Here is a 15000-nt window from a genome sequence, read left to right on the forward strand (position 1 = left end):
CGCTCATATACAATATTGTGGCTTTTTACTTATTAATTCAATTACCATTTACCTGCGCCAAAACATGACTCACCTTCACTCCTATATCCTTCTTGAACAAGATCAACTCACCTGAAAGATAAAAAAAAAAAAAAATTTATTTTCAGGTTAACTCACTTTTTGGTGTGGTCAGTCAGTAGGTATTTATGGAATATATTTTATTTCTCCTTACTGCGATATAGATAATGCGAGCCTGTATTGAGATCAGTTCTCAATAAAGACATTAAATAGGGAACTGGATATTTTCTAACCGTCACTTTTATTATCACTTACGTGGTCCTGAAAATCATGAAGTTTACGTGGAATATCTCGTCTTCTCAAAATAACTAAGAGAGTCCGTAAGAGAGAAACTGATAAAATAACTCAGAGAAATTGATAAAATGAAGTAGGAGAAACTGACGAAAAAGGAAAAAGGTATAAATGCTGTACAGTTATCTGAACAAATCTGCCCTAAAATGGAAGACTACAGTATCTACAAAAATACAAAACTGAGAAAAATGGTAGATACTGCAGTTTTCCCTTGCCTCACTACTGATTTTTCAGATACTGCAAATGGGACCCGCCTAAATAAAGCACGGACGAATCATTCTGAAACTGCAGTAACTTGTGTATTAGTGTTTCACGAGCCCAATAGGTGGCATATCTCAATTTCGAAATTTTGCAGATAATGCAGTTTTCCATTTAGGGGCAGAAATGTTCTTGGTATGAAACCTCAGCCAACCAATGGTAAGAAAAAACTAATACACACTTCTCTCTCTCTCTCTCTCTCTCTCTCTCTCTCTCTCTCTCTCTCTCTCTCTCTCTCTCTCTCTCTCTCTCTCTCTCTCCAAGACAGGAGAATAACACAAACACTGCTAAAACAAGAGAAAATCACCATTTCCTTTGTAACATCCTGAGAAAAGAAATGTTCCATAAACATGAAATGCCCCATGAGAAAAATATTTATAACATCGAAGTCATCAATAAGGGGTAGTATTGAGATGGACTTCTAAAAGGATATAAACAATGTTCCCGCGAGTCTTGGGTCAAGATAAACATTAACTGGTGAAAATGATTCTGACAAAGCAAGAGACAGGAAGTAGTATTCACAAACCACCACCCTAATTCTGATTGCATGAGTGAGAGCCCCACTGAGCAGTCTATACCATCCGCTACGGAACCAAGTGTAGTCCCTTGGCCCACCTCATTCTCTTCTAAAAAGGGACTGGAAGAGTGCCAATATTGTTCTGGCAGTCTATTGCCTACGTGGAGCATTATCCCTCTTTGCCAAGACTGACGCCAGAGCCGATAAGGAAGTATACAAGACTGATAAACGTCTAATAAAAGCGTGACACGCGATAACATCAGAGTCTATGGCTGTTTTTATAATCGGCTCTTTTGCCGTCTTTCGTGTTCGTGGATCACAGGCATCTTTTTCGCTACACACACACATACACACACACACACACACATAAAAAAACTCTGCATATAAAAAAAAACATTCCACTCTCACCTCTGGATAAGAACTTTATCCATAGACTCTTGACCACTTGACCTTCACTTAATAGAATCAGAGCAACCAAAACCGCGGATATACACTTTAAATGCTTAAGTTTAAAATCATGTTTAAACAGTGAGAAGAAACGCTGAAAGTAAAAGGTTATAGATCAATTTAAAAGCAAATAAACAGCCTTGTTCAATTAATATAAATCACTATAAAAGCAAGCTGACGGACTCGCTTAATGAATATATTAATCCTATGCACTTTGGTTTCCGGCAAATGAGGTAGACTATGCAAAAAAAAAAAAAATAAAAAAGTTCAATGATCAAAATTTTACAAAAATAAACGTGAATATAATAATGATTAAGAAGGCTTCGGAAGCATTTACAGATCGTTTCTAAACATAAACACGCGTGGTATATGAACATTTAAGGAGAGCATTCAGGACACAGCTACAGCGCAATATTACAAACTTCTCTAGGAGTAAGAGCCCGTGCTGCCACAGGGTCGGTTTAACCCGGTGGTTCTTAACCAGGGGTGCTCGCATCCCTACGAGGTGCGAAGAGGATGCCTATGAATAATTAAAGTAAAACCTATTTCTATATACGCATGTTATTTTTTCTGCGAAAAAATAAAAAAACAAAAAATATAATAATAATAATAATAATAATAATAATAATAATAATAATAATAATAATAATAATAATAATAACCTAGGAAGCCGGTTCCTAAGGGGTACGAGATGCCTATGAATAATTAAAGCAAAATATATAAACGCATGTTATTTTTTCCGCAAAAAGAAAATAATAATAATAATAATAATAATAATAATAATAATAATAATAATAATAATAATAATAAAAATAATAATAATTATTATTATTATTATTTTCTTTTTCTTTTTATTTCAGCAATTCAGGGGTGCCAGAACTGACTGCTGATTTGAGAGGGGTGCATACATTGAAAAAGGTTAAGAAACACTGTCTTTGACCCGTAACGAAAGAACAAGTACAGTTAGTGGATGGCGATACTCTCAAGTTTAGGAGAGACCGGAACGCTAATTTACAGCGCCGTGAACCGCTGCTTTTATAACCCCAGAGCTATTTCCTAACCAACCGCTATTCATTAAGCATACTGTACATTTATCTATATTTATTTAAAGGTTTTATTTATTTTCAATGGCGCCTAATTATACTTTCCTTCCTCGTGCTTTTCTTTTTTTAGGTACCGAGGCGAGGCTTCTGAGAACTTAGTGAAATAAAGACTTATATGGGTTGTTTCGCATTAATAATAATAATAATAATAATAATAATAATAATAATAATAATAATAATAATAATAATAATAATTATTATTATTATTATTATTATTACTATTATTATTATTATATTATTATTATTATTATTATTATTATTATTATTATTATTATTATTATTATTTTCTTTGTATAATAAAAACCCACAATTGTATAGTAAACTGTAATAACAATAATAATTTTCTTTGTATAATAAAAATCCACACTTATATAGCAAACTGTATTACAATTACTATGCAAAAGACAAAATCAGTTTATTTCCATAATTGTGGATTTTTATTACACAATTTGTTTTTCACGAGATTGTGAATGTTTTTACAATAATAATAATAATAATAATAATAATAATAATAATAATAATAATAATAATAATAATAATAATAATAATAATTGGAAATCCCACGTTTCTTGTTTCATGGTTGTATTGAAACCTACACTGCTAGAGTATCATTCATATCACTTAATCTCTTTCCATTTAATGTTTCCTGTGAACCTTTTATCAAAAACTGTGAAGACAACAATGGAACTCATTTATTGAAGCTAAGTTAACTATCCGCGTACCTGAATCTATCCCAGATAAATACATTCCTTGCCACGTCATTATTTCCAAAATAATACACGTGAGTGAGTGTGCATTCAACTACGTGACAATTTCCTTTCCAATCTGGTCATAGGTACGTCGAGGTATTCTCAGAGAGAGAGAGAGAGAGAGAGAGAGAGAGAGAGAGAGAGAGAGAGAGAGAGAGAGAGAGAGAGAGAGAGAGAGAGTCAGTCATGATGATCTGAAGGGGTGCTGGTGGGAAAAGAGGACTGAAGATTCAAGGCATTTCAACCTGGTCAGAGGTACCTCGAGGTATTCTCAGAGAGAGAGAGAGAGAGAGAGAGAGAATGATGATGATGATCTGAAGAGGTGCTGCTGGTGGGAAAGGTGCTTGAGGATTTGAGGTGACACAGGAAAAAGTTGGTGTCAGTCGGTGTCAATCACAGTTTCATTTTCAACCTGGTCAGAGGTACATCGAGGTATTCAGAGAGAGAGAGAGAGAGAGAGAGAGAGAGAGAGAGAGAGAGAGAGAGAGAGAGAGTCACGATGATCTGAAGGGGTGCTGGTGGGAAAGGGACTTGAAGATCAGAGGCCGTGGAGAAAAGATGGTAATAATAAAAAGCAATACCGGAGAGGTTGTGGCAGCTTCACAAGCACCGCTAATAAATCAGAGGAAATAAGAAAGAAGCCAAGAAAGAGCAGGAATGAGACAACAACTAACAAAGACATACCTCAGCGAAGGAAAATGTTGGCAAAGCCCAAACATTCTTTGAAGTGAATATGGTCACGCAAGAGCCACCCTGCCATCGACAGGTTTGTCACCCCAGGGCAAGAATGATCCGCTGCTTGATTCTAATGAGGGTGATTTGAAAAGTAAGTAAAAAAACGATCGAGTTTTCTGTACAGCCGCTACAGCGTATAATCAAGGCCACCGAAAATAGATCTATCTTTCGGTGGTCTCGGTATAATACTGTATGAGCTGCGCCCCATGAAACTTTAATCACGGCCCGGTGGTGGCCTGTCCTATATCGATGCCAGATGCACGATTATGGCTAACTTGAACCTTAAGTAAAATCAAAACTACTGAGACTAGAGGGCTGCAATTTGTTATATTTGATGATTGGAGGGTGGATGATCAACATACCAATTTGCAGCCCTCTAGCCTTAGTAGTTTTTAAAATCTGAGGGCGGACAGAAAAAGTGCGGACGGACAGTCAAAGCTGGCACAATAGTTTTCTTTTAAAATAAGAAATTTAAAAAATCTAACCAGTTACGGATCCACCAAGTAGGTATTCCTGCCTCTGATTAAAATATCCAAGGCAGTGAACTAGAATGGGCTCCAGCGTCAATAATATACATCCCATAAGGAATACTCCACTCAACGATTTCCTTACTAAAATTACCAGACCTGCCATTCGAATCGAATGAATATATCTGAAACTGGACACGATCTCTCACGACCTCGGATTTATTATCGTGAATAAGAGTAGGAAAAGACTTCTATTAATTCTTCAATCATCGAGAAATATAATTCGCTTCATACCACAAGGGGAAACCTCTCTTTTGGAGTTCCAACCTCGAGATAAAGGAAAGCAAGAAGTGGCAAGAGGGACTGATGGCAGACCTGACAATATTCACGACCGAGCAATTTGTAGATAATGAGAGTGGTGTCTAATAATACGCCAAATGGGGACGGTGAACTTTGTCCTCCAAAAGACCTTAATTCTTTCAGAATACTCCTTGATTACAGGTGTCTCCCCAAGATCATCCCTCTTCCGGGCAAAAATATGACAATGATTAAGGGGGGCCAATTATACGATCCCCAATTGGGGGAGACTAATATTAGGGATTCACTAACGACCCAACTCTCTCTCTCTCTCTCTCAAATAAAAAATATAAGTAATCATATAATTAATGTCTTTACTGGGAGACTAATATCAGGAATTCAACAACGACCTAACTCGCTCTGTCTCTCAAAAAAATAATAATAATAATAATAAAATTAATCTCTCTCTCTCAAAAAAAAAAAAATAATAATAATAATTATAAAATTAATGTCTTTACTGGGAGACTAATATTAGAAATTCAACAACGACCTCTCTCTCTCTCTCTCTCTCTCTCTCTCTCTCTCTCTCTCTCTCTCTCTCTCTAAAAAAAAAATTAAAACAATAATAATAATTATAAAATCAATGTCTCAACTGGGGACTAATATTTAGAATTCACCAACGACCTCTCTCTCTCTCTCTCTCTCTCTCTCTCTCTCTCTCTCTCTCTCTCTCTCTCTCTCTCAAAAAATAAATATATAAACAAACAAATAAATAAATAAATAAATAAACGCTTATAAAAGTCTTATTAGACCATAATTCCGATGATTCATGGCTGATACTGCAATAAAAAACAGAATCTGAAACTGTATGTTTCACTCTACGAAACGTAATCAAAACAAACGACATACACAGGAAAAGTGAATGCATACATATAGACATTTAGCTCACTCACACACACACACACACACATGCACACACCCACTCGGACTGTGAGACCAACAATATTTTCTCTGTTTCCCCTGCAGACTGCCAAGAATGCAAACAATAGCATTCTCGCCAGTACGCCTTGTGCAAGTCAAAAATTATTTTGGAGCATAGGGTTTGCAGCTTCACACTTTGGGTATTGCTGCAATACACAGAAACCCAATAAGATATTTAAAGGCTTCGAGGGGTGCAGCTTCGAGTTTTGAATGCAAGTGGGTACGATACAGGTGCTTGCTGTACTATAAATGAAATATAAACAAACATCAAGTAGCCTTGTGGATCTTGAATCTACACGATACTGTTTGACTGAAATATCTACCTTACAAATCCATTATCAGCTGCCTTTCCCTGTCGGTGTTATTCTTTTAACGACGTTGCTTTTCTTCAATAATCATCTTTTCACCATTGTTCAAAGCCTTTTGTGTTAGAATCTTCAACTTACACCAATGTAAACTGTTCCATGAACCCCACATTGAAGAGGGGAGCAATAACGCCATTGGCTTCTCTGTTATTACTACAAAGACACAAACTATTCATCATTAAGTATCCAACATTAGTGACTATTTATTCAACTCAAAACCTTTGAAATTCTCTGACACTATTCATGATCTGTCGTGAACAAAATCCTTTTCAATTCCATAACAAGGCAATCCTTCCTGGTCTCTTCGCTGTTTCCTTGACCATATCCAAAAAAAAAAAAAAAAATCCTTGTCTGATTCTACAACCTCATCCATTACTTCTGCCCGTGATAGCAATAGCATTCTTGCTACCTTGAAGATTAAAGACTTACGGTCCAGGTAGTGCTCCAGGTATTTTTTCTTCAAGGGAAGACCAGTAGGCAAGACAACCTATTGTTGTTCTGTAGACGAAGCTTAGGAAAGAAGTGACTTGTCTATGTCTCAAAGGATGAAAGAATATGAGACAGGAAATCCTGAAGTAGAAAGACCGTCTCTCTCTGTCTGCCAGGTGCCTTAGCAAACTTAAGTTTGAGTCTTGTATTTACACAATGGTCCCGTGGATGATGTATATAAGTCCTCACGTGAAAATAAAGGAGGTGGTACCAAGACTTTTAACTTTAATTCCGATGACTTTGGAGTAAAAGTTGAAAGACTTTGTACCACCTCCTTTTATTTTCACGTGAGGACTTATTATGAACTTTAGTTTAAGCTTATTATTTCAGCCATTGTTCCTCTGAGTTGAATGAGGGTCCTTCAGACAACTTCAAGAGGGCCACTTACCAAAGAAATCAGCAACAATCGAACTCCCACTGCTTCTTGCCTCCACCACTGAGCAATGTCATTACTGCCTAATTATGCTCCCTAACTTCTATAACCACCTTCTTACAGGCTAGGCGTACCTTACTTCTTCCGTTATTAGGCCTACCCTTTCCCTGGTCTATTCATATTACATTTTATCTCCAGACCTTACATACAACAAGGCATCATGTTTCCAGTCCCATTAGTCTTGACTTAGATATACAGCAACATTTATATTCCAACTTCTAACAGCGCAAATACAAAGATAGACAGGTGCAGAGATGTAAAATGTCAACACATATAACCTACATAAGACACTTCAAAGTTGATTCACAAATGAATTCACCTCAAGTTCTACGGCCCATTTACACATTAAACCCAGAAGCTGCAAGCAGACTTCTTGTATGGTTGAGTCAAGGGTTTAAAAGTGATCACTTATAAAAGTAATGCGTCAATGAGAAAAAACTTACATTAAACTTAGTACAATACCAAAATCAACATCACAAAGTAAACCAAGAGTTCTTGTTCCAGGAATCCTCAGGTTTGCTTCCGGAACCTCAGGTTTGCTGTTCATGGAATTCTCAGATTTGCTCCCGGAATTCTCAAGTGTGTTGTTCCTGGAATCCTCCGGTCTGTTGTTCATGAAATCCTCAGGTTTGTTGTTCCCAGAATCCTCAGGGGTATTGTTCCTGGAATCCTCACTTCTGTTGTTCCCACAATCCTCTGGTTTGTTGTTCCCAGACTCCTCAGGTTTGTTGTTTACAGAATCCTCAGGTTTGTTGTTCACAGAATCCTAAGGTTAGTTGCTCACAGAATCCTAAGGTGTGTTATTCCCGGAATCCTAAGGTTTGTAGTTCAGAGAATCCTCAGGTCTGTTGTTCCCGGAATCCCCAGGTTTGTTGTTAACAAAATCTCCTCAGGTGTGTTCTCCCCATAGTCCTCAGGTTTGTTGTTCACAAGAATCCCAGGTATGTCGTTAAAAAAATCTCCTCAGGTGTGTTGTTCCCGGAATCCTCAGGTTTGTTGTTCACAGAATCCTCAGGTGTGTTGTTCCCAAGACTCCTCAGGTTTGTTGGTCACAGAATCCTCAGGTGTGTTGTTTCCGTAATCCTCAGGTTTGTTGTTTGAGGAATCCTCAGCTTTGTTTTTCCTGGAATCTTCAAGTTTGTTCCCCGAATCCTCACGTTTGTTGTTCCAGGAATCCTCAGGTTTGTTGTTCCCAGAATCCTCTGGTCTGTTGTTCCCGTAATCCCCAGGTTTGTTGTTTAAGTTATGAGACAATATCATTTAAATATACCACAGAATTACAGAAAATATGGAGGATAATACAAAATAACATACTGCCCGGAATTCTCGGGTTTGTTGTTCCCGGAATCCTCAGCTCTATTGTTCCCGGAATCCTCAGGTCTGTTGTTCCCGGAATCCTCAAATCCTCAGGTCTGTTGCTCCCGGAATCCTTATATCCTCAGGTCTGTTGTTTCCAGAATCCTCAGGTCTATTGTTCCCGGAAACGTCAGGTCTGTTGTTCACGGAATTTTCAGGTCTATCATTCCCGGAATCCTCAGGTCTGTTGTTCCTGGAATCTTCTGGTCTATTGTTCCAGGAATCCTCGGGTGTGTTAATCCTGGAATCCTCAGGTCTGTTGTTCCAGGAATCCTCGAGTGTGTTAATCCCGGGGTCTGTTGTTCTTGGAATCTTCTGGTCTATTGTTCCAGGAATCCTCAGGTGTGTTAATCCTGGAATCCTCAGGTCTGTTGTTCCTGGGATCTTCAGGTCTGTTGTTTCAGAACTCCTCAGGTTTGTTATTCCCAGAATCATCTGGTTTTTTTGTCATCTTTGCCACTTTTTACTCGGTCGTCCTCTTCCTCGGGTCACTAAGATCAGATTAGCTTCCCCTTCATCGCCTGTTTCTCAAGGTGATTTCTCTCGAGGACGACCTTATTACTGGGGTTTATTGCCGTGGGAATTGCTCCTGGGCAGGCAAACCAAGGATTTCTGGAGGCACTTTCGGAAGATGAGAATGCATAAAGTTATCCTTCTCTCTCTTTCTCCGGGTTTGTTTTTTTTTTTTGAGGGGGGGGCCTCAATGACGTCGAATATCATTATGCCAACGTATAATTTTACTAAATCAATTCTCAGTTCATTTTGTATACATATTATCATACATACATGCGTGTATACACACACATATATATATATAATATATAATTATATATATACATATATATATTATATATACTGTTTATATTATATAATATATATATATATATATATATATATATATATATATATATATATATATATATATGAGAGAGAGAGAGAGAGAGAGAGAGAGAGAGAGAGAGAGAGTTAACGTTTACTCCTGATGTAATTCTTATTGGTTTACAGAGCTTCTTTACTCAATGAGTAACAAACCGTTAATCGCTAAATGTATTACCATAAAAAAAATCAGCTATAGGAGGCTATCATATTTAGTGAAGTACAAAAACCTCCAATTTTAGCAACGCGTATAAAAACCACGAACACGATTATGCCGTAGGTTATGTTAAGCAGCCAGTTAACACAAAATTAGGCAAACATGACCTTTACATATTCGCCTCTCTGACTGCGAGATTAGGTCGAGCTAACCCCGTTCGACTTGTTTATTTTATGACTCTGGCTTATCCTTGGTCAAACATGCTGGAGGCTACGTTACTTCTCAGAAACGGGATTAACAATGGAAGGGTAACCGTTTTCCTCGACGGCAGAAGGTCATTACGGTTCACAGATATCTACAAATAAGGTTCTAGTTGCATGCGGCTTATGGTAGCTGTTCTCCGTAAATGATTCTGTTCTTATCTATTCATCCTCGGAGTCGTCGTCACATGACGTGATCATGAGTGATGTGATTGAATATTGAACCCTGAGAGCTAAAGACGGGTAAGTCACGGATATCCTGGTTAGTTCGATGTAGTCTCTCTCTCTCTCTCTCTCTCTCTCTCTCTCTCTCTCTCTCTCTCTCTCTCTCAAGAAAAAGACTGAGTTTCAATAACCGAATTACACTGACTGATAACGACAGGGTATCTCTCTCTCTCTCTCTCTCTCTCTCTCTCTCTCTCTCTGATAACAACAGGGTATTTCTCTCTCTCGCTCTCTCTCTCTCTCTCTCTCTCTCTCTCTCAATAAAAAGACTGGTTTTCATTGAGAGTTTCAATAACTGAATTATACTGACTGATAACAACAGAGTATCTCTCTCTCTTTCTCTCTCTCTCTCTCTCTCTCTCTCTCTCTCTCTCTCTCTCTCTCTCTAACCCAGGCTTTCTGCCGAGGAATTCGTCATCACTTTCGTTTTCAGAAAGCTTCTCTGAAATACTTTCTTCTTATCTCTACTTGTACTTCGAATGCCACGTAGCGATACCACCTCGTACAGTCTTCCCGAGAGATCACGAGTCTATTTTAGTTTTTTTTTAAATGAATTCATTCATTTTCCCGCAATAAAAAAAACTCCCAACCTTTTCCTCAGGACAGGTGAACAGCCCAGAGGAGCCTGAGCAAGTCCAACGATTAATGTATGAAGGGAAGTATGTGGCAATCGTCTACACTTGGACACGCGCCACTTTCAGGAGGGAACGGGCATGATCATTCAGTAAGTTTGCCAAACAAGGGCACAGCATCTGTGACGAAATGAAGATACAGATATGTGACAGCGTTAGGACAAACCCAGCTACCATTCTCATCAAAAATAGCCGTTAATATTAGTAGGTGATCTAATAATACGCGTGAAATTGTAAACTCCTGGCATGGACAAAAATTCTAAATGCCACGTCAAGGAAGCAGCTGTAACAATCATGAATGATCGGGAGGGAGGCTTTGTTTGTATCAAAGCAAAAGGCATGCCGGTTACCATAGTTCAAATTGTGATGATTCCTTTGAACTCCTAGATGAATTTACAGTCTTCACAACGTAAATCCAAGCAATGCTGTTCTCGTTGTTTACAAAAACAGCAGCCATTTACCCATCAATGCAATGCATACATGCTTATATAACCGGAGGGAGATAAACAAAAAGACAATATAATTAAAAAAATCTAAAGAACTAAAAAAAAACACGTTCTATATGCACTGTGAGTTTATAAGAAATAGTTCGGAAGTGATATATAAACCGTAAAAAATATTTATATTATTGATACTTTGTGCGTAAGAAACTGTTTCTAATATATAAAAAAGTGGTCTCGGTATAATGCTGTATAAGCCGCGGCCCATGAAACTTTAACCACTGCCTGGTGGTGGCCTGACCTATATCGTTGCCAGAAGCACGATTGTGGCTAACCTTAAATAAAATAAAAACTACTGAGGCTAGAGGGCTGCAATTTAGTATGTTTGATGACTGGAGGGGGGGATGATCAACATATCAATTTGCAGGCCTCTAGCCTCAGCAGGTTTAAGGATCTGAGGGCGGACAGAAAAAAGTGCGGACAGGCAGACAAAGCCTGCATAACAGTTTTCTTTTACACAAAACCAAAACAAATAAATATTATACCGCATACAACTCAACTCAATATATCTACATTTGAAAACAAAACAAAAAAAAAAATTTATAAATAAGATAGGAAAACCATAAGCACCAACTTCGAGCGTTTCTTAAAGATACCGTCATGAGCTCATAAACGATAAAAAACTATACAGTGAGAGAGAGAGAGAGAGAGAGAGAGAGAGAGAGAGAGAGAGAGAGAGAGAGAGAGAGAGCTTATGAATACTCTCGTCGAGGTCATTCTGCTTTCAATTATGTGATGACAAATATTTTGACTGAAAACTGATCATTCGCTTTGTTTTCTTTTAATTTCTTCTTCTTCTCTCTTCTTCTTTCTTCTTCTTTCTTCTTTCTTTCTTCTTTCTTCTTCTCTCAGCCACTACCCACAACAGTCGAATAGCAACCTAGTCCAAAATTCACTAACTGTGTGAGTCCAAAAATACGAGACCAGAGTTACTTGTGCTACTGAGAGAGAGAGAGAGAGAGAGAGAGAGAGAGAGAGAGAGAGAGAGAGAGAGAGAGAGAGAATTCAAATGAAATTTTATTTCCATCCTATTAATGCTTATCCTATATATATATATATATATATATAGAGAGAGAGAGAGAGAGAGAGAGAGAGAGAGAGAGAGAGAGAGAGAGAGAGAGAGTCAAATCAAAACTTTATTTCCATTTTACAATGATTATCCTACATTATACAGAGAGAAAGAGAGAGTGAGAGAGAGAAATGTGCCCTGTACCAGCAGAAACAAAAACCAAAGAGAAAAAGAAAAAAAAGAAAAGCAGTCTTGGAAACGCCTCCTCCGTTCCCAAGAATGTGACCCAAAGCAGATCTATGACACAAAGAAATATTTTGGTCCGAGATGTTGACGTCACGTCTATTCGTGTAAAGGCTGCAATCGCTGAGGGACTCTTGCTTACCTTCCTGGCAAAGCAAGGAGATGATTTCACGTCCACGTACTTCTCGCATACACAGGCGGGAATTTTGACTGACTAATGATGCAGCGTAGTAGTTTTATTAAGGGTTTCATTGTTCCGCCGCCGTTGTATCTCGTGTTTGTACATATTATGAGAAAGTTGGCAAGCTGTGATTATTTATTTTTTTTGTTTTTGTTTCTGTGTCTCATTCTGTCGTTACACACATTTTATTTATATATATATATATAAATTATATATATATAACATGTATATGTACATATATATATATATATATATATATATATATATATATATATATATATATATATATATATATATATATATAAAAATACATACAATATATGAGAGAGAGAGAGAGAGAGAGAGAGAGAGAGAGAGAGAGAGAGAGAGAGAGAGAGAGAGAGAGAGAGAGATTTTCTCCTAACAGCTAAAGACAATAACCACTTCCTCTTCCATGGTCATCTCTGAACAGATGAAATAAGAATATACACTTTGTTTATGCTGTGGAAAATTTCCAAAGAAACAGCCACACCACATAGCTTAACAGATGACATGTAAGTCACCACTCTCACACTGCACCACTCATCCCTACCGTGTAATATCAAATTTCCAACAAGTCCGAACTCTCTCTCTCTCTCTCAAGAAAGGCTCTATGTTAATCTACATTCAGCAACTAGTAACTGCATTATACTCTATTCACAGCAATAGAGTATCCTCTTCTCTCTCTCTTTTTCTTTCTCTCTCTCTCTCTCTCTCTCTCTCTCTCTCAAAAGAACTTAAGCATTGGCTATCTATTTTTTAAAGTTAAAGCAGCATCACAAAATAATAAAATGACATGAAAATATACCAACTAGAAAAGTTCAACAAATTAAGCAGTCTGCCGCTAAAATTGCACTTAAACATTCCTGCACCATTCTGCAAACAGGTGACTTTACTGTTTAATAAATAGATAAACTTTTATATATGTATATATATATACTGTGTATATATATATTATATATATATATATATATATATATATATATATATATATATATATATATATATATATAATATATAATATATATATATATATTTTACAAACACACACATGTATATATAATAGAAAAAGCACTGAATAACTGCAACTACCACTGTCTTAACATAAAAGCATTGTAACTCTAAATATAAATATCCTCCTGGCTGCTCCTTCAGGAAAATGAGAAGGAAAAAAAAAAGAGCTGCAAAAAAGACGTTAGACGCCTGAAGACCATCAAATGTTTTAAATAGAGGACGTAGGTGTGAGTGAGATGTGTATATACAAGAGATGGGTGACGTTTTTCTTTTGCCAGCGGCATATTTTACGGTTCTTCTTTGACGTTGCTTTACAATCTGTCTTCTACATATTTCAGGGCTTCTCTTTTATCGGGGGGAAAGAATGCCTTCTTTGTATAGGGGACGCCTCCACTTGGAGAGAGAGAGAGAGAGAGAGAGAGAGAGAGAGAGAGAGAGAGAGAGAGAGAGAGAGGAGGAGAGGAGGAGGAGGAGGAGGAGGAGGAGGAGGAGGAGGAGGAGGAGGAGGAGGAGGAGGGAGGAGGGAGGGAGGGAGGGAGGGGGGAGGAGAGAGAGAGGGAATCCTCCACAAAGGAGAAGATAAACATAAATTCCAATGAGGCCCCATTTAGAAGAGTGCACAGTGACAAGACGACTTTTGCTGCAACACGCGAATATTATTTGAGAATTCAGAAGAAATATGAAAATGACTACCTTGACTGTAAATTGTAAAAACTCTGTGACTGAATTTCCAAAAGGCGACATACAGTAAATCCAAATATCAAACAAGTAAAAAATGCGCCGAAATTTCTTCGGCGCAATCGAGTTTTCCGTACAGCGTATAATACTGAATGAAACTGTCAGCCACGCCCCATGAAACTACTAGCCGGGGCCCATGAAACTTTCAGCCACGGGCCATGAAACTATTGGCCACGGCACATGAAACTTTCAGCCAAGGCCCATTGGTGGCCTGTGTGTTGACACCTAAAGCTGTGCCAGACGCACTACCATGGCTAAATTTAACCTTAAATAAAATAACAACTGCTACGGCTAGAGGGCTGCAATTTGGCATGTTTGATGATTGGAGGGTGGATGATCAACATACCAATTTGCAGCCCTCTAGCCTTAGCAGATTTTAAGATCTGAGGGCTGGCAGAAAAAGTGAGGACGGACAGGCAAAGCCGCCTCAACAGTTTTCTTTTACAGAAAACTAAAAAAGGTACTTCACAACTTTCAATGGATTCAGTTAAAAAAATTGGCAGGGTTCCAGATATTATTATTATATTATTATTATTATTATTATTATTATTATTATTATTATTATTATTATTATTTAGAACACGACCACCAAAAGAGCCACT

The 15000-nt window shown here is 37.6% G+C and overlaps 2 protein-coding genes across 21 annotated transcripts in view; both read right to left on the minus strand.

Annotated features, from left to right (window-relative positions):
* enc (encore) overlaps positions 1-15000 on the minus strand; it is a 292147-nt gene that overhangs the window by 202031 nt on the left and 75116 nt on the right. The gene's annotated exons all lie outside the window — the stretch shown is intronic.
* LOC136843019 (uncharacterized) lies at positions 8588-8980 on the minus strand. Its single transcript, XM_067111011.1, has one exon. The coding sequence runs from the start codon at positions 8978-8980 to the stop codon at positions 8588-8590; it is 393 nt and encodes a 130-aa protein (XP_066967112.1).

This window comes from Macrobrachium rosenbergii, chromosome 2, assembly GCF_040412425.1.
Source record: "Macrobrachium rosenbergii isolate ZJJX-2024 chromosome 2, ASM4041242v1, whole genome shotgun sequence".
NCBI lineage: Eukaryota > Metazoa > Arthropoda > Malacostraca > Decapoda > Palaemonidae > Macrobrachium > Macrobrachium rosenbergii.

What these genes read in the sequence shown, in the direction of transcription:
- LOC136843019 (XM_067111011.1), bottom strand. Translation starts at nt 8,980, where the DNA reads ATGATTCTGGGAATAACAAACCTGAGGAGTTCTGAAACAACAGACCTG.